This window comes from Plutella xylostella, chromosome 9 (assembly GCF_932276165.1).
Source record: "Plutella xylostella chromosome 9, ilPluXylo3.1, whole genome shotgun sequence".
NCBI classification, from domain to species: domain Eukaryota; kingdom Metazoa; phylum Arthropoda; class Insecta; order Lepidoptera; family Plutellidae; genus Plutella; species Plutella xylostella.
In genome coordinates this window covers 4,179,438-4,200,401 of record NC_063989.1, presented here as the reverse complement: position 1 = coordinate 4,200,401, position 20,964 = coordinate 4,179,438, and the positions used below count along the sequence as shown (strand labels likewise).

Here is a 20,964-nt window from a genome sequence, read left to right as displayed (position 1 = left end):
AAAATAATACAAAGCTTATAATAGTCATTAAAGTAAAAAGACACGTAACGCGCCATCTATACTTAAGTATTAGTAAACTATTTAACTGTCGTATTTAACTTTGCGTTGTATGTGTATGCACAAATGTAGGGAGCTTTTAAGTAGCTTTATCATGTTGTCACTTCTATTCTGCCTTTATACTAACTATTAATATTGATTCAATGATAAATAAGAAATTTCAATACTGATGGTTACAATTTTACAAATGATTACCTAGTTTAGCTTACTTTCAAATATTGCGATTTACCAGGATAAAAAGACGATTTTATGTAACTTTACATACATTACAATATTTTTCTCTAATTGGTTATGCTGAAAATTCTCTCTATTCTATGTGTACTGCCGCCCGCAGCGCAATGTAGCTAATTTCCACTCGAGTTATTCAATTTAGTCTTTGCAGTAGATTCGGAAAACGATTGTCCTGTGTCCAGCTTTGTTCAAATTTTAATGAGCTCTCCCAGTGCAAGTAGAGTCTGACAAAGATAACTTGGCAACAGAAGCAAATGCAAAAAACAAAACAATAAGGCAACAATAAGTATTCTTTGTAATTTCTGTCACTGACGTGGTAGGATGGTATTTTTTAGTTAAAGAAAAATATATTTTCCCATTTTTTACGTGTTGCTAAGTTATTGTTGTCGGACTCTACCAGCGCGTGTTTGCCAGTAAAAGTTTATTAGCAGCATGAGATATGGGAACTGTATTACAATTGCGCGATGCATGTGAGGAACGAGTGTACTCTCTCCAGCGAATTCAATTAAAAACTCACAATTCGTTGGCCACGGTATGGATTTATTGGGATTAAAAACTAAATATTTATTGGGTTGTACATTTTTAACATGTCGGTATTCTAACCATGTCACTGTATGTTGTAGGTTTTCGTAATACTTTAATTACTTAGGTTTTATGTTTTATCCAATTACTTGTGTTGTACACAAAGAAATCACGGTGTGAGTAGTCTGAACAGTAAACTCACGGTGGAATGTGTACGGTAGAACAATTTAGACTAATTTACTGCAATGGAACATTTTAATTTCAGCCACGAGGACCTTTAGGTTGCTAGTCGATTGTCTCTCTTCTGTAAATGGTACGGCGGAACATTTTGTTTCATTCTCATTCATACCGTAACTGCGTGTAGGTCTTGTACACTCATAGCCATATCATAACTCCGAGCATTGTACCTGTATTATGTAGGTACTTACAGCCGGGTACAGGACTGTCGGAAAATTAACATAGTTTTGTAGACACAGAGGATGAGAAGATTCTTAGCTACAGTCATGGTAGCTGTACCTATTAGATCATCATCATCATGACTGTCATGTGACATCAGCATACGTACTGCTATATTCACTCTCCTCAGCGATCCGCATCTGATCTAGTCTTACCTAAGTTCTTGATCACAATTCGTTCCACCCTTGGGTTAGCGATTGAAGTTCTCAGAGCCAATAGAAACGGGGGTGCAAGAAAGGAGCCTCCCCAACTGTTAACGTCCGGCACACCCTGGGTAGTGACTGACGCTATTCTGATTACCTAATGATATCATTATCACCACTGTGACAAACCCTAGACATACTTAAGTCACTATACAGGGTGTTGCAAAATTGGTATACTAAGCCGAAATCTACATGTGCAGCATGGTATATCTAAGCCCGAATCTGAAATCAGAATTTGAAAATTCGCGAAAAAAAAAATATTTTCCCATAGTAAAAAGTCACGTGACCAACAAAGTTTCTATGGAAAATGAAAATTTTTTTTCGCGAATTTTCAAATTCTGATTTTAGTTTCAGGCTTAGATATATATGCCATGCTGCACATGTAGGTTTCGGCTTAGTATACCATTTTTGCAACACCCTGTATAGTGTCTCATGTTTGTCACCGCTAATCTGGTAATCTCCTTCTGGTTAGAAGAAGCCAATAGAAGACCAAGGTTTGACTTTCTCATGACGAGTCCGTCACAGTACTTTGTCTGTCCTCTGCACAGGTAGGTATGAACAAGGTGCTTGGGCCCGCTCGTTACGTCATAATGACTTTTTTTCGTGTTGCAATTCTGTTTAGTAGCTTTACAGTTTAAACATGCTTCCATTGTGCAATATAGACATAACATTTTATGACGGTATTCTCTCTTTTACAACATCCAAACACACAGTAGGGTATGGTACAGGCTACAGATGATGGATATTTGCTTGGGTAACCTTCACAAAGAATCAAAATCCATCAAGACTACTTAGGTAGGTACACATATAAAACACAAAGTGGATGTAAAGTTATGAAGGTAAGAGGGTAAAATCCCGAAGCTATTGAGTATCCCGCGAGATTCAAAGATTGAGGTATGGATGAAATTTTCTTGTCTCCAAAGATCTTCGATGAATATGTAAGTATAGGCAGTATGGTAGTATCTTTTATTTTTCATATGATTTTGTTAGCTACATACTTTCCTACCTGCTTATTTTAACTAAACGAATCATAAACAATACTTTTCAGCGACTAGAAGATAACTTAGAACGTCTAGGTACATCCTCAACTGATTAATAACATATCTTATTTTAAAATCTCGAACCAAATTATAGAGAAAAGTATCAATATATTCTATTCTCTTCTATTCTATTCTCTGTGGGGGTGTAAGTACCTGCACCTGGCTCTCTCGAATGGAACCTTTGTGCATATCCCCAAGGTCTAAACTGCCTTCCTAAGCTTGGACCATTTCCCCACCACGCTGGTCCACTGCGGGTTGGTGGGTTCACATTTCTAGATTTGCTAGATCTAGATATGCAGGTTTCCTCACGATGTTTTCCTTCACCGTAAGAGCGATGGTATACATTGTACTTAAGTTAAAAGAACTCATTGGTACATGTCAGCGCCGGGATCGAACCCGCATCTCTGGCGTGAGAAGCGGGCGCTTACCCGACTGAGCTACCACCGCACCGCAGTATCAACATATAAAAAGAGTACTTCAAAGATCTATTAGAAACAGAAATAAATCCCACAATATTTAAAGAAAACACAAACGGAAGCCGTAATTCTCCATATTGTCTCAGCGCCGGCGACATGCAGAATAGAATATTCCAATTCTGTGTTATCCGGCGCGCGCGTGCCCGGGATGCACAATATTTGCTAGAATATTAAAATACTTCAGTATTTCAGTGTAACGAGATCCGTAAATGCTTGCTCCTACATTATGAATACAATTTGCGATACCAGGCAGATTGCAGGTAGGTTATATAATATTATACAAAATTAAATTAATATCGTTTGCGACATCATAGTTTCATGGGAGCTTTATATTTTTCTAAGTAAAAAGCAGCGTCAATTAGGTAATAGTTCAGTGGTAAAAGCAGTCGGCTGCACGACTGTGGGGTCCTGGATACGGTTCTCGGGGCAAGTACTATAGTAAAGTAGTACCTCGATAAAGTTGGATGTTCTTCAGAGAAAGATATGAAAAAAAACCCTAAGTATTCAATAACATTGTGATCTAAGTAATACAATTCGGATATTACGTACGTATTTAACTGAGTAAAAGAGTAAGTATTAAGAATATCACGATATAGAAAATTTTTCTAGACCTACAAGTTATAGATTTCTAAATCCAATAGAAGATCATGCATTTTGATTTTTTTTTAATTACTTCCTTCAGTATTGCCCATGTGATAATTGCTTACTTAGATAAGATACTCACAAATCAAATTCAGAGTCCGGGCTCTTGGGACACAAACACAAATCTCCTTCAAGTTACAGCTCGTAGCTCCGACCGGAATGTAATAGAGCTTTAGAGCTAGTACAAACAGCTAACACTTGGAAATTTCCTAATTTAACTGATAGGTTAAGAAGTTAAAGTTATGCTCCTTTCATTTCTGAACATCTACGTGTGGTTAATACTTACCTCCATTTATACTTTTAAAAAAACTTTTCACTTGTTATGGCTGAGATATTTTTATACTAAACATGGCCGCATGGGCCTCGCCCATATCCTAAATCTAAACCTAACACCTCTAGCCCTTATAGGTATACATAAAGAGATTTATAACAGTCATTATAATTAAAGATTGTCAGTAAATATATGATAATGATCTCATGAGTGAGATCGATTACGATTACAAAAGTCGTCTTTGACTATCACAACAACAACAACTCTTCAGTGCTCTTCAACACACGCGCTTAATCAATGAAGCTTAGTTTTGAATGTGCAATCCATTGTTTATCCGGAGTCTGGTGTCTATTGTAAAGTTCGGGGTACAATGAACTTTTTGGCAAGCACTCCGGCCGAAGCGTAGCCGGCATTGGTCCGACTACGCTAAACGGTCATAAACTGCAGCGGAATTAGCCGGGCGCGGGCGACGGCACGGCGCAGCCAAACTACGCTCTCGGCAAATAGCTTTATGGCTGTCGAATCGTGGAAATGCCTACATATTTTACAAGCTCAAAATTAATAGTTTTACTAGCGAATAAAATGAATTCGGAAAATGCTTTAGTGGCATAGCAACAATTACCTACGTTATGTTTTGTTAAACTTCAATAATTAAGCTCACGAGGGTAATGCAAGGTTAACATCGGCATATGGCATTTCTTTCTTGAATGTTAAGAAAAATCTTTTGAAAGAAACAGAATCCCGTGTAAACAAATCCCTTTCTTGTGAATCACACTCATCATCCTCAAAAGCCATTAGCTCAAAAGCTGCGCATTCCAATTTGGTAGAATTGTGAAAGGGTGCTTGGAGAATGAAGCTGTCATAAAAACACACACAGTCGGTCGTTGGCCCTTCTACTGCGGGAATATTATCCAAGGTATAAAACCACATGACTGTTGACAGAAGAGATCTAGCCGGCTCAGTGCGGGAATAAATAAAGTGGGTGCCGGGAAAAATGGCAGGTAGCATTGAAGCCGCGAAAAAATATCAATTTGTTGGCAATATGAGAGCAATAAGGGCACGTCCGCGCGGCAATAACTCAGGATTACTGTGGCAATACTGTCAATAGTGACAAATATGCCCCTTCCGCGCCGGGGCCCGCGGCATGGTAACGCGACCCGTGGGTACACCAGACTATTAATTTATTTTATTAAGATACGCTTTAGCGAATCACAATAAAACTGTGTTTAAAGAGAAACAATCCATACATGAAATAAGCAATCGAAACACTATTTCTCCGATACTTATCCACTTTCAAGGACCCAACCTTTACAATTTAAGTGGCGTAGCGACGGACCCACATACAAAAGGGCGACCGGTTTTCCACAAAATAATCTCCACCTTTAAGCGTTCATTTTCACCTTCAGTGCGCCGGACGTGGTCTGAATGTTTCTGTGTGTTTTCAGTACCTGAAGGGGAAGTAATAAATTGTTGTCATTTTCAGATGTGTGGCGAAGTTAGCTGTGATCCTTCATGAGTGGGTTCCTAGCTCAACGGCTGTACCACCATCTCTTATTGAGATGCAGTTTAGGATCAACTGCTATTCAACATAAGATAACGATAACTTGTATGAGTATGAAAGCCTCGCTGAGCGCTAGGTATAAATAGTAGATAGACATAATAAATAGATGGGGGTTCGGGTGCTGCTATTTACGTCATTATGGTGTAAGTTTCAGCAGTTACAAGTGAACTATTGTCATGTTGTATAACTCCTTAATGGGTTATTTGGCCAATTTATGTTTTTGATTAAAATACCCACCCACCTACCTGAAATTGATTTAGCTTTGGAGAGTTTCCTGGTGATGATGTAACTTAGGTACTTTTAAGGTTGGTTATGTTGGGTAATATAAAAACAGATTAATGCTTTTTGAACTGAAACTCTAACCTATTAGATATCAACAATGATAAATTACCTACTGCAGAATGCAGTGGCCATTCCCAGGGGCTTCATTAATTTCAGGATAGAACAATGTGATGAATGTGTGAACTTGTCCAAAATTATAATAATGCACATGCAGATCTTCACAACCGAATCATTAAATCGTAAGAGCTTTAAAAAACACTTGCATTTTGCACCTTGTTAGAAAGAAATAGGAATCAATATCATGTGTCACATAATCGAAAACAACCGATCTGTCAAAGATTTCTATGCGCATTATCAATTTTGGAGCACTGTACTTATAGTACGTAAGGGTTTATCTAGATACTCTATTGGAAGAATAGTATGATTTATATTTATTTTATAATTAATGTTAGTGGCAGTTAGTTTAATTTACAGGTTAGTACAAGTCACCTCTGACTTCGGGGATTACCTACATCGTGAGCATGTTTATAGAGATATATTGTACACAAATACATGTACCCATATACATATTAAGCGAACGCTACCAATCGATTCTGTGTGCATTTGCACGCCTAGTGCCTAGTCACATGACAGTCCCATGATGAACGGCCGTGGAGCCACGCCAACTGAAACAAAACCTGAAAATCCGGAGCAATTTGCAACTTCAGCCAAAATTCAACGCGGCCCTTTGTTCACGTATGCACAAACAGTGAGCGAAGTAGTAGCTAGCTGATAGGTACTACCTAGGTACTAGGTACTTGGATACATGTTGCAGTCCGTCACATACGTATCCATAATTTATTTATGATAACATAATTATTATGTCCTTACTATTTGCTACTTATTTACCTTTATATCCACATAAAATACAATGTTTGAACTTCTCATATACTTACCTTGTATTACCTATACATAAGTATAGCTGTATGAAGTAAAAGAACCACGTTCACCATTGACCCGCCGGAAAATCATACAGACCCATATCCTAACTTCAGACCTACAATAATCAATCACGTTCACAACAAAAAAAAAACACTAATGAGCTATGAAAATGTTAGAGCGACATTTTAGTATAGAACGTCTGTGGCAGGTGGATCTTTTTCGTGAGTGTATTATCAAATATTACTTTCAGTTGTGCATAATACTGCCCGTGCATGCGTGCACACCATTGTTATACCTACTCAAACCTAGGTAGGTACAGTAACTACAGTAGGAGATTCATAAAATATAGTCGTTTAACGGAACTCGTGCAAAGTTGTAAAACCATTTTACATTCTACCTTCCACCGCCTGTCATGTGGTGCTTTTCAAATTCATAACACGTAAAAACTTCTGTGAACTTTTCACTTGTCTACATTATTTTGAAATATTTTGTTAGTGTCGTTATATAAGTTTCAACTAAGCGTGTGAGTGGAGTAATAATGACTACCGGTATACAGCATACTGTAGGTATAAGGATACTTTATTCAATACATCTAACCAATCAGATATCATCATCAGTTGTCAACTCGGCTGAAAAAATTATACTTTCATATTTTAAAAGCAAGGTCCTAAGTACTAAGTATTTATAAATCTGAACTTCGATTTTGGCACGATTCGAGTCATTCAAGCTACGAAAAACGAAATTTAGGAGCGCTAACCACGGCTCTAGAAGCGAACCATAAAAAAGTAACGGTTGTATGTCAATTCTCGCTCTTCCCTTTTTTTAAGCTAGAGTAACCATCCTACCTCTAAAATAGGTAGGTACTTTTAATATTTTCCATTTAAATTTATGAATAAACTAGGTAGTTCCAGGAAGAAAATATACTAATACAAGTTAGTTACGAAAAGCTTTATTGCCAATTACAAATTACGTAAGTAAGTATAATACATTATGTATAGTTTGCACACACTACATATTTGATTTTAGTCTAATCTATCACAGATGTTGGTATAATACACGTAATACATTATCCGCAATAATAAAATTAAATACAATATATTCCACATTATCAGGGCTCATTATGCTCACAAATTGGTACTAAAACCGATTTAAGTATAAATAATGGCATTTGTAAAACTATTGATTTCAATTCAATTTTAAAAGTATTTATCAATATCTGCATGTTTAACATATATAAATCCAAACGTAGATTTTAGAACTACCAAAACTTAAATTCCCTGCAGCTAAATAATATAATAAGTAAGATAAATCATAAATAACATTTAGCGTTATGATTTTGATACAAGTAACAGAAAAGATATCATTGTAATTACGCAATAAAATAAATAATTATGTTTAGCTAATTCAGTGCAAAGAAATAATATATGCTTTCAGAAACTGCCCCAAAATATATTATTTTAAGTACCTATATCGCACTACTTATTATACCCTTATAAACCATGTTGTTTAAATTTGAGCGGCTAGGCCTTTTTAAATAGCTTTTTCAGCTCAAGTTTCAGAAGGTATAAAGTTCCTGCTTTTACGATTTAATTCTTACCAATTAGCATAAAAACTAATTAACCTAATTATTTAATACTTACATACTTTCATCAATACAATAACGTAGGTTAAATTCAATACGAATAATTCTATCGTAAAATACTCTCAGGTATATATTATTTTGTTCATGCCACAATAATTATAGCCTTTGGTTACTGTTAAACTTTCTGTAATCTACGCATGCTATGTAGCATATAAATATCCGATTTAGCCCTCCTTCCGACACTTTATAAATAAGTCAGTTTAGATTTCGTACCTACCCACTAGGTCCTAATTCATTTCCACTAAACTTGAGCGAATGCGAATCTTCCCATTGAAGTTTTCACTGTAAGCACTGGGGACTATATTAGGTAGAGTTTACACGAGCTTAGTAGCTAACGCTTACCTTATTTATGTTGGAGTATACTTATAGATACTTATTGATGATTTTTTTGTAACATTTCAGAAGGCATCATACGGTATTCGGTAATACACTTCTACTTATTGTTGTGACAATAGTTTAAACACGTCCTAAGTTCAGTATCAAAATGATTGCACCCATATAGCCATCAGAGTATCTTACACAGTAACGACTCTACTAATACCCACACAGAATAGTTCCGCACTCTTTGGCTAAATCAGAACGCATAGCACGGGGCGCAAGACGCTCACGTTAAGACGTGACAAAAGTTTTCCGTCGCACTCGCTGTAGAAGCCGTGCGATGTGAACGAGCGCGACACAAATCTTTTTTCACATCTTAGCGTGCGCGTCTTGCGCTCCGTGCTAGGCGTTCAACTAGATTTGCTTTGACATTTCGTTGTTTCCGAAGTTTATCTAAGTACAAGCATTCACAGTTCCAGTAGCGGGGGCTTCGGCGTCACCGGCCTCGTCCGGTCCGGAGACTTCACCTCTATCACCGTCATCTCTTCGGATCTGGGGAAAAACAAACAGAACACTCAACAAGAGACACAAGTAAACTCAAACAGTTTGATCGTAAAAATCATAGGTGGTGGTTACCTACATGAGTTGAAGAATATTTTTAATCTCTACTACCTTTACGCAAGCTCTACCAAATTAGTGCGTTTAGACTCTTCTATGGTCATCTATCATACATGTTATTAGAAAGCCAATGAGCATTAAATATCAATACATTCATTACGACTATAAAGTTCGGTTAAACTCTGCCGTAAAATGTGAACAGCCAGCTGTAGTAGAGTTCATGTGAGTTGAACCCAATTGACTCGTCCATTACAATGGCTGTAGGTACTTGATGTTCACAATCACAATCAATCATTTTGTTACTAAATCCTTTGTCAATAAAAGAATGAAAGCTTGTCGTCTGCGACTCTACATAATATAGACGTTTTCAATAAACAAAGCTAATGGGGCGTAAAGAATAAAAACCACAAGCATTAAGTTTTTATACTGCTTATCAAGTCGTTACTTGACTATAGAAATAGAGGCACTTAACGTTAAGGGGGAAAGGGTCATAAGGGCGTGTGCACCAGAGAGTACACAGCTGATCGGACCAGAAACGATTAAGTAGGCACATAGGCGGTTATCGGCGCTAGTACGGAACATTTGTAGGTACTTACAGTGTGTTGCTAAAGTGGTATAGTACACCAATCATTTGTTTCACGAATTTTGAAAAGTTGTAGAACAACCCTCTGGTTGGGCAGAATAACCTCCTGGGTTAACCCGTATTTCGGCTTAAATTATACACTATACCACTTTTGCTACACTCTTTATACTACCTAAGTCTAGGATGATTAGGTAGGTACTAGGTCTAGGTACCTCCACCGACTACGACCTGCGGGTTAGATCAACGCCGATAACCAACTTTCTATCTAACTTCAACGAATTTGACTTTTAAGGATCACTTTTTCCGAACGCAAATCGTATTTAAAATTTATTTTATTAACCATAACTTAATACATTTTGTACTAACTATCAGATGTTTAACTAAATACATTTAGCATTTTAGAGAAATTCCACCTTAGTAGCTTGTCAATAGTCATCAGAACACCATACCTGTCTTCAGCAGCCTGCGCAGCATTATAGAACACATCAGGCAACGGCGAGTCGAGCTGGCTGAGCAGCGAGCTGCCGGCGCGCGGCGAGTGCGGCCCGTGCGTCGCGTAGGGCGAGAACGGCACGGCTGCACGGAGAGCTGCTAGTACTAGCAGCATGCCGCCTGGGGGGAGGTGGGAAGGGAATTTGGGTCTTAGTGACTTTTTGTTGTTAAATCAGTTGGTAGCTTTATGTTTTTTCTGGTATTTTTCATGTTTAGCCCCAGTTTTATCATACTCGGTTAGATAGATCAATTTTGTTGTTGACTTTTGATAAGAATTTAGAAGATGACGTATAATTGATGAACAAATCCCTTGTAATTATCTAACCGAGTGTGATGAAACTAGGGTTTATAGTGGAAAAATGCATCTCTATCGATTTTTCATAGATCTTACAAATTATACAACTCCTTTTGTGGCTATATACCTACATATTACATGATGATCGCAGCATTGAATCGCGCTAATAAAATATCAAGGATATTTATTACAGCGCAAATTTATGACAAAAGTTATAAAAATGCCATACGCACATACTAACTTTGACCTAACACTATTAATAATAATGTAATGGCGTCGCGTAAACATTTGCCTTGAGTTTCAAATGATATTTTCATGTCGTCTCAAAGTATATTACGTATGTACTAACACTAACATGAACAATTGAACAGTTCATAAAACGCGAAAGGCCGATTGTGAAGTATAGGTAGATATTGTAGATTGTACTATCAGTCCCAATACATATGCAACGTATATTGTTATATCCCTGCGATACGCATCCAAATCAACAGACATCTATTATGTAGATGTCTAAGAACATTATTATATTCTAATCACTGAAACCTCTAGCCTCATACTCCAGCTTTGTATAATGTGTGTAGACAATGAAATGCATCTAGACCCTGAGAAAGAACATAGGCTACTTTTTATCCCGGAATTTCTACGGGAAAACTTTTTAAGGCGAAGCGAAGCTCGCGGGAACAGCTAGTGTATAATAATTATGATTCGCAGCACCACAATATTGTGCCGACCTATTTCCTTATCCACGCAGCCAGCAGGTGTTGCTAAGTGCAATCTACCAGATGTAAGGTACTTAAACGAACCGTATTATATTTATAATAAGGAGGCTAGTTTCTCGGTAATTCAATTTACGTATAAAAGAATTCAACGCGCGAACGCTACGGATTAGAAGTATAAATTGCTACGAGATCTTTGTTTTTTTTTTCAACTTTTTCTTACCCCAATACAGCAAAAAAAGTAAAGTTATTATACGTATTGTAATACACAACAATAATATTATTTGCCGCAGATTCTAACCAAATGCATATCAGAACTCCTATTATACTATACATAGAAAGACTACTGCCGGCTCACAAGAACTATCTCGAAGGGAACCTCAGGCTTGACCCCTGGTTCTAATCATCCAGGTGCCCAGTTACCTCCCTATATTGTACATATCTAGATTATCCAGTATACTAACCAGACACAGTAGCCAGCAGCGATAGGTCAGCAAACAGCAGCGCGGTAGCAGCGCAGGCGTACAGCGGAGCCCGAGCCCGGCCACACGACCACCGCGTGAAGTCCCAGCAGCGCAGCGGCAGAGTGTACTCTCCCCGCCGGCAGAGCAGGTCCACGAATAACGCGGCCACCCACATAGTCTCCAGAATAAGGACTAGCGCCGCGCCCACTCTGCAAGGTGAAGGAGGTTACATAGAAAAGGGTATATAAACTCCGTGGTCAGCTAACTCCTATATCGCAGTGGTTTTTTTTTCGCTGTCGTTAACTATTTGCAACCAGGGAAAAGTTTTTTTTTTTAAGTTCTTGGTCACTGGTCTCCGCAGATTTTATTTCTTTATCTCAAAAAAGTATTATGTTCGGAAAATTTTACCGGTTTCAGTTAGTCGTACATCGCACTAATGTAATGTAAGGAATTTTAACAAAGATGAAAACAATACGTCCACGTTACATTGTGCTCGCTACTCTCTTCTGACGTGGGTACTGGGTAATATTCACGTTTTTCCCCAATTTCTACGTAGGTAATTTATGTTAATTAATATCTATTGTGATAAACAACAAAGCTATTCTAAGACATAATATTTTGTCAAAACCAACGGTAACGTCTTGGTTGATGCAGTATTTTGAATGGATTTCCTTAAGTTTTGAAATTACCAAAATCATTAGTCCATTACGACGTTCTTATACCTGAATTTGATCAAGGTGGTGATTATCTTTTTGCCTGAATACTAAAATAACTTATCAAAGTATTTTTTTCCATGAGACATCATATGAACGCGATATGACTTAAGGGCCCGTACAGGGTGACGTGCCGCGCCAATTTTGGGTTTTCAATGCTCTTCACACAGCACACGCAGTGACACGCACACATGTAAGTTTGCACAGTGGGTCAATAAACTTTTACTCGCCAACTTTATTGACAATTATGTTCAAGTACATTTTGGGTGATTTTAGGGTAAGTAAGTATAATTCTTACTTACACTGGTAGGCACCAGGAAAGAGTAGAAATTAATAGGGGTGCCACTTTACTCTATACTCGGAACCCGATTAGCTTTCTCAAACAAATGTGGTATTTACTTGTAGAAAGGTAACTACAAGTATTAAAGTGTAGATAATAAGTTTCGGGCATCCTCCAGCCAACTGAACCCCGACGACAAAGCAAAGTAAATACATAGTGTCGCAAAAGGGCTATACTAAACCAAAAGGGGATGACTCAAGGGGTCATTCTGAACAACTTTTGTTCTACGAGATTTGCAAATTCTCGAAAAAAAATATTCGTTTTCCATGGTAAAAAGTCACATGTCCAACAAAGTTTCTATGAAAAAGGTTTTTTTTTGTTAATTTCCAAAACTCGTAGAGCAAAAGTTCAGAATGACCCCCTATCTTACTCCTTTTTACCTGACTGCCGAAGGAGGAGGGTAATGTTTTTTGATTGTATGTATGTATGTTTGTTTGTTCCCTCCTGTAGCCTAAACGGCTTGATAGATTTTGATGTATGAGGTATTGTTAGAAGCGTATTGATGGCGCGATGGTTATAGGCTATGTGACGTTCCATTAAAATGTACATAACGCCCTCTAGAGGACATAACGTGATGATCGAAAAAATAATAATTCAACTTTGCCGCGTAAGGTATCAAATGAAAGGGCTTGATTTTCACATTACAAAAATATGCATATTGAAGGTATTTAAATAACAACACCAAAATTATTGAAATAAAAAATGATCATGAACTACTGACGTAAAATTTCATAAAATAAAAACAACTAAAAAGTTACAAATAAAAAAATACAATTATAAACAAACGAAAAACCCGACTGTACGCTAAAAACATGAAAACAATTCCCAATGTTAATGGAAAGTATCGCAGGCGGGGACCAACTTGACCGCCACTCAAGGCCGTTTTCTAAGTAACATTCAGCTAAATGGTGAACCCTCTGCTGGTCCCCGCCTACGATACTTTCCATTAACATTGAGACTTGTTTTCATCTTTTTAGCGTGCAGTCGGGTTTTTTGATTGTTTATAATTTGTTTAGTACTATATACCGCTTTTTCAATACCTGTAAGTACATTTTTTGGTAGCAGCATAATATTTTTACTTAATTTTAGGGTTTCGAACGTCAAAAGAAAAAAAGCAACCGTTATAGGATCTCTTTGTTGTCCGTCTGTCTGACTGACTGTCTGTCACCGCCCTTTTTCTCAGAAACGGGTAAAGATATCAAGCTGATATTTCGCATAGATGGGGAGTACCCTAAAAAAAATATTATGGTACTCCCTGTCCCACACAAGTAAATTGGGGCTTATATTTTTTCCAGTTATTTTGATGTGTATCCTTTTTTTTCTTTGTTGTTTTGTATAAGTATGTGTTTCTTTTCTTTAAATCTGTATTTTTTTTGTTGTTGCTGTCTATGTGTCGAATAAATGTATCTTTATCTTCAAATCACGCCATCTATCGTTTGTTTTTTTTGTGGCTACTGTCTATAGAAGAAATTCCGTCATTGACAATTTTACGTTACGAATTTATTTTTATTTATTTTATTTTTATTTTTACATTTTCGTGGAGAACCAACAGCATTTTGTTAATAAATAATTATTACTTATGAACACATAACAACTTGATGCCATTAACAGCATGAACTTAGTAAACCCAGTAAACCTAACACATCCAGAGGAAAAATAAAATCTCTTTCTCTCTCTCTGAAAAACATACTTAATAGCCTAAACTCGATGCTTTTAGCTATTAACATCTTTGAAATAAAATTGAGCCGCCACCGTGTTATGCCCTCATCAGATCCTCACGAGACCATACCTCAACCAGCACCAAGAGACTGTATTTTTGATCCCTAACCTAATGTTCGTGCGTATTGTCATCACTTAGATCCATTCGCTATATTCCTGCTCCTCATCAGACCTTTACGAGACTGTAATGTCACGAGAATATTGCACACTATCTAATTTAATTTAATGTATTGAATATACTGGAAGAATTATGCTTCCTCAATTTCAAATCAAATTATGTTGGTGTCATAAAAGTTGAAAAAGTGCAATGACAACCAATGTGCAGTGATTTTGTATCTGTACACGATAAGATCGCGAGCTGTCAGTGCTGCCTAAACCGACGTGACCCTTCTTTGGAGGCCAGCGGCCAACTGAGTCAAACGTCACTTGTGTTTATGATTTTATAACACAGAAAGCCGCCATAGATATTTGTATGAAGATTTGAGGGAAAAAAATTGCTCAAGTTTGGGATTAATTTACACAAAATAAGTGTGTGTTTATTAAAAAACAAGGTATTTAGCGCCTAGTCCAAGCCTTTAACTTTATAATATGATAAAAATCATATGAAATTTCATAATAATTACGACACAGTTGTTACAATACGGGAGTGTGATTTTCTGGTTATTCGTCATATTCTGAATTTTATTTACAGTTATCCATAATTATTTACTTGAATTCGAATCATTCAGCACCTAGCTAGACTCTTCGGCTACCTGTGTGATTTTTTTCAAGGTTGTAGAGCATCGTTTACTACATAATTCTATGACAATGCCAACCCTCGATTCCCCCTTGCAGACCCTTAACACAACACATTTTTTTTTAGCTGGGTAGTTAGGTATATTGCGTTTAATTCTCTAATATACTGGTATTATACTTTGTTGAATCTATAGGATTTACATTAGATTATAGGATAGACATTAATTTTGAGTTTTGTATTTAAGTAAGTAAGTTTAAGTGTACTATGATATGATTTTTACCATGGGTAAAATCTATCCATATTGTAAGTATTGTATATGTAAGTAAATACAATACATACCTACGTACCTGGAAGCGGAAAATAATGTCTTAGATCGGTAATTACATAATTTAATCACAAAATTTAATTTAATCATAATGGTCATAGTCAATCAATCGGAAACTGATCGGTATAATTTACATGCAAAACATCTAAGTACAATCTTAAATCTGTTATTTCCTGGCATATCTTTTATTCAAATGGGTGATAGACTCTAGTAGTTGGCTCAGATAGCTGCATGGAAGTTTATGCATAACATATGGATATACCCGAGTCGTACTGCCAAGTAGATTCAGATAGGAGCTTTTAAAATGGCCCCTTAAACCAGAGGGAAATTTTAAGACTTCACATTAGAATGCATGAGATGCTTGTTTATTTGAGCTGAAATTATGTCTGTGTGTGTTATGTCAAGTGATGGTGGTCTAAATGTGCCTCTGTCATTAGAGGTATACAGTATACATATACTTATGGGTCATCAAAAATGCTGGCCCTTCATTCTGAACAACTTAAATTGAGTTTTAATATGAAGACCACCGCCACCGTCTTTGTATCAAAACACCCTATCTATAATACATACATCATTGTATTCATAACCGAGAACGTAGTTACTTCTACTTGTCCTTTATAAATCGTGTAATCGAGCTCTAAAGTGTATATAATAAAGAAGAGATAACGTACTCACAGCAGACCGGGCGCCATCTCGTACCGCAGCACCACCAGCTCCGCGCCCGCGCCGCTCATCACTGCGGACAACCATACACGTCATCATCATCATCAGCATAATCATCATCATCACCAGGCAATCATCATCTCCCACTGCTGGACATATTATGCTTATGGAAAGATCGTCATCATCATCAGGCAAACATCTTCGACTGCTGGATAGTTGGACATAGGCTTATGGCAATGGCGGTCGCAGCGCTCTGTTCGCGGCTTTCCTCATCCCTCTCTTTTCTCATCTACATAGTACGTAAAGTACGTTTAGGTATAGTTAGCTGGTATTTATAAATTTGGTACTGGTCGTGGTCGTGTAATTTACTGTCTATGATTGAATCTATGCTAAGGCAAAAGTTTGTGTTAATTTTATTCAACAGCTTTCAGCAGATCATTATAAAATATCCTGGGAATATTATTCAAAGTTTTCATAACCACCGGTACCTACACGGGGCACACCTATTCTCACTTCCGAGCCTGCAAGCGTCGGCGTCGTTTCACAAACGAAAACATTTCAGTTTCAGTTAGCTCCCCATTGAAGCAAACATGTTTACCAACTGCACCCTACGTGTCGCAGTCAACTCGCGTAATGCGTGTTTTGGCGGAATGCCTAGCCGAACTACCACTTAGCTGCCAGCAGACTATCAAATAGTCTAGACTCTAGACATTTTTTTAACTGTTGCGTTTGTAAAGTTAAATCCTAATTGGTTTCTTATTGGAGAACAACTTTGACTCGCGCTACTTGAAACTCTCAAGGCGTGAGGCGGGGACGAAGTTTTAAGTGTCGCCTCGATAGCAGATTTAATTCCTTTTCCGACATTTTTTTTAATCGGCTTTCAAAAGTAAGTACTTATCCTGGTTTTTAAATACACTTAAGTACCTAGTACTTTTTATTCATCTTTCCAGTTACAATTAATGTAAAAATTCTAATAATTGTAATATTATAGGTTTGATATTTTTAAAGTAATTTTAAGATATAGGAGTATATTCTGGTCATCTCTTTGTTACCTACACCAGCAGTGCCAAGAATAGCAGGACACTAGAGTTAAGTAAGTACAAACTCCCATAACTTAAGTAACTTTACAAACTTTAGAAGTGGGGGCATAAAACTTTTTATTTTCTTACATCCTTGAACTTTTATCTCAGTTGGAAATTGTTTATTATTTTCGCTGTTACAGAAGAAATGAACACAGGGTGCTTCTTACCGCGACATGATGAAAAATTATAAATAATCAAGTGTTTCTGGGTTATTGAAATAACCTAATCATTATTTCTTTAGTACACATAATAGGTACTTATAAATTTGCAAAACTGATAGGTAGGTACTGCAAGAAAAGCTAGGCAGGTTGCAGGATGGTATTTCCACAGTAGGTAAGTAAGTACCTACCTATTGTAATGTACTGACAAAATATATTTATTAGCTTTATTGTGGAGCGGGTCGTATCATCCTGAAAGTCCTGCAATCCTCTGTAAACAGGCCGGCAGGGATGGGCAGTCGGCACATTTTTCATCGTTGCCGTTTTGTGCCGAATTCAATTCAATAAGTGATTTAAACCCACTCACACAGATTGGTATTTCGTGAAGCAACTTACATCCATACTTACCTATGTAGGAATATCGTACGATGTTGCTTGGTTTTCCGAAGCCATTGTTCTTTTGTTTTTTATGTAATTATTTAAGAGTCTGACTAATTTGTATTTGCTTATTTTCTTAAAGGATTTCAATTTGTAATGATTTCAATGTATGACTTGTTAGAGTTGTGAGTGAGTTACTGACGCAGTTGTAAGTAATTAAAATTTCAAATGGATTTGACAAGGCTCTGTAAAATTTTCTCCGTCTCTCGCTGAAATTTTCATAATTTCCACTTACCACCGCTATCTAACCCATGCATATTCTTGTGAGAAATGTATGGTTACATTATTATTAATAGTCATAAATTTGCATGATTTAGTTTACTAAAACTAGACACAGAGCTATTATACCACCTCTGCTTTGGTACTAGCATATAACAGCAGCTAAAAAACAAGTGCATGTTTATCAATACAAAATAGCCTAACCCATCACTTATAATTATTACAGGCGCTGGGCTAAGAAATTTCAAGAATTCTAGAACCGATAACATAAATTAGGTACTTATTATCATCACCCCCCTTTAGGGGAAAAGTGGTCAGCCACAGTGACAAGAAACACTCCGAGTTACCGAAGGGCTAAGTGGTGCTAAGTGCGAGTGAATACACAATGAAGGTTTACGCTCCGTCAGAAACAGACGCTACCGAGTAACAATACACAATCAGTAGATAGATATTATAATACTTCGTTACTTCACGTCACTATACTTAGGTACTTTGGGGGAATAGCCGCAGTGTCATACGGGTCATACCTGAAAGATTTATGCCGGGTATACACTAGCAAAAAAAATCAGCAGAGCCAAATGAAAAACCTGCATGCTCGCCACACCTGTTCACACAGTGGTGCTAGCTGAATTCTGCATTTTTTTTCTAGTCTAAGCCCCGCTTGAATCGCCGGCCTGACTTCACTACAAACACCTCTGGCTCGAGTTGTGCACTGGAAATTGTTTTAGAATGGTTGCAACATGGATTTCCCTGATGGTACCTACATATTAGATAGATACACATAGTTAATAGGTGCACATCTGTGTTAACTTAGAGTTACAATCTTATAAATACTTTCTTGTACCTAAGTTATGTAGTGCACTGCATATGTGTTATTGTACCAGTTAAAATCAAACTAACGATTCGATAACCACACTATGAAGTTATAATTCTTCGTGAGGTGGCTGTTAGCAAATGCTATAAGTTTGTAAGCCAACTTTTGCAGTGATATCTTTAACTGAAAAAGGTTTTTTTAGTCTTTGAGTATAGATAGATACGATAGGTAGGCAGCATGCAGACTTGCACTAAATACGGTAGGTACAACATTAGGTATTATAAAATAAATAATGAAATGCATTCGGTGTTGATAAGAGTGACGTACCGACAGCGGTGATGAGTCCCCACATCCTGGCGAGGGGCTGCAGCAGCTCCCAGAGCCGCAGCGCCAGCGGCTTCTTGGGGGGTCCCGGTCCCCGGCCCGGGGGCCGCCGCGAGGGGCCCCCCGCGACGCCGTCCTCGCCGCTCATCCTTCACTCACCAAACATACCAACACTCACTGATAAAAAATACCCCACCAGTTACGTATCAGCGGTTACGTTGCAACAAACAAACACACGCTCGTACGATACTTGTTTACACACAGAGTTGTTGAACTAACCGCTACACTAACTATTTACTGTCCGTCCACAACACGACTTCAACACGTCTATTTACATCCTTGGGGGTCTCGCGTTCTCGAACTCGACACAATTCTTTTAACAGAATATATTAACACATTTATTAAATTTAAACCTTTAAATATCAAATAGATTGTCGCAGTATCTGGCTAGATGCCCGAATACGAAAATACCACCGCCTTGAAGTCACCGTGCGTTCTTTTAGCACGATAGTTGGTTCGTGTGTTGCACTTTCCCTTTCACGCTCACTGTTTGCCGAAAATCCGTCCCGTGATCGGCGGTTGCTTATAATTTATTCGGAGAAACCGTTTGTCGTGCGAGTTGCGAAAAGCCGGCTGGCCGAAGGTGCGTGGCCGCGACTGTTCGCATAACGTGGTGGAGCTAGACTGCCGCGTGTCGCTCGTCGGTGTAGAAACGTGAATGAGAGTAGGGGCTCGGCTCCGCACTTGATGAGAAACCTCGGCGGCTCCGGACGGATGTATCACAGTGTGTCGTTTACTTTCCTAAATAGGAAGTCGGTTTGAGAGACATACAGGAATATAGGGCGACACTCCGCGCTAGATTCCAGTCTAGGCCGAGACGCTTTCTATTCAGCTAAACGTTTCTTACTGGAATGAGTTTCTGTCTTCTTAACCTACCTAACTACTTACTTGCCGACAATCCTTATTAGCGATATTATAGCATCACCTACATATCTAGATTCAAATTAATGAATGAAAATTCTATTCCAAGGTAAAGGAGTTACTAATGTTACATAAAAATGCAACAGTTTGTGCGTAACTCATCTAAACGAAAATGAACATATAGGTATTGCAAAATCGGTATAGTAAGCCGAAAGGGAGTGATAGCACAGAATAATAAGTGATAGTTATGGGGTCATCATTCTGAACAACTTTTCATAGAAACACTTTGCTTCTACAATATTGTGTAAGAATGAGTCTGAGAGATTGTGTGAATTGAGTAATGATGATAATAGTATGATCAAGATAACTATTATGGACGACCTTCAGACAGATTTATTTGTTTTCTTAATATTAAAATTAAGAAGAACAAACTACTACTTAGATTATATTAACGTTATTGTTATCAGTTAGTACGTAAGTAGATAAATATATAGGTACTTACGCCAATACGTAAAGACGCAGACGTAAGCACGTAAGTAGTTATATATTTTAGATAGATACATAATGTATCATCATCATCATAATCAGCCTATAGCAGTCCACTGCTGGACGTAGGCCTCTCCCAAAGCACGCCACTGGATGCGATCTTTAGCTTTCCGCATCCAATCATAACCAGCCAATGCATAATGTATAGGTACCTATTCTATTCTATTCTATTCTAT

The 20,964-nt window shown here is 37.6% G+C and overlaps 1 protein-coding gene across 1 annotated transcript; it reads right to left on the bottom strand.

Annotated features, from left to right (window-relative positions):
- Positions 1 to 7,595: 7,595 nt before the first annotated feature.
- On the bottom strand, positions 7,596 to 20,306 carry LOC105393134. The gene is made up of 5 exons (XM_048623190.1): positions 19,325 to 20,306; positions 16,299 to 16,359; positions 11,791 to 11,999; positions 10,273 to 10,435; positions 7,596 to 9,174 (listed from the first exon to the last, which is right to left on the bottom strand). Exons 1-5 carry the CDS (start codon positions 19,467 to 19,469, stop codon positions 9,090 to 9,092), a joined length of 663 nt encoding a protein of 220 aa, XP_048479147.1. The 5' UTR covers positions 19,470 to 20,306; the 3' UTR covers positions 7,596 to 9,089.
- Positions 20,307 to 20,964: the final 658 nt, after the last annotated feature.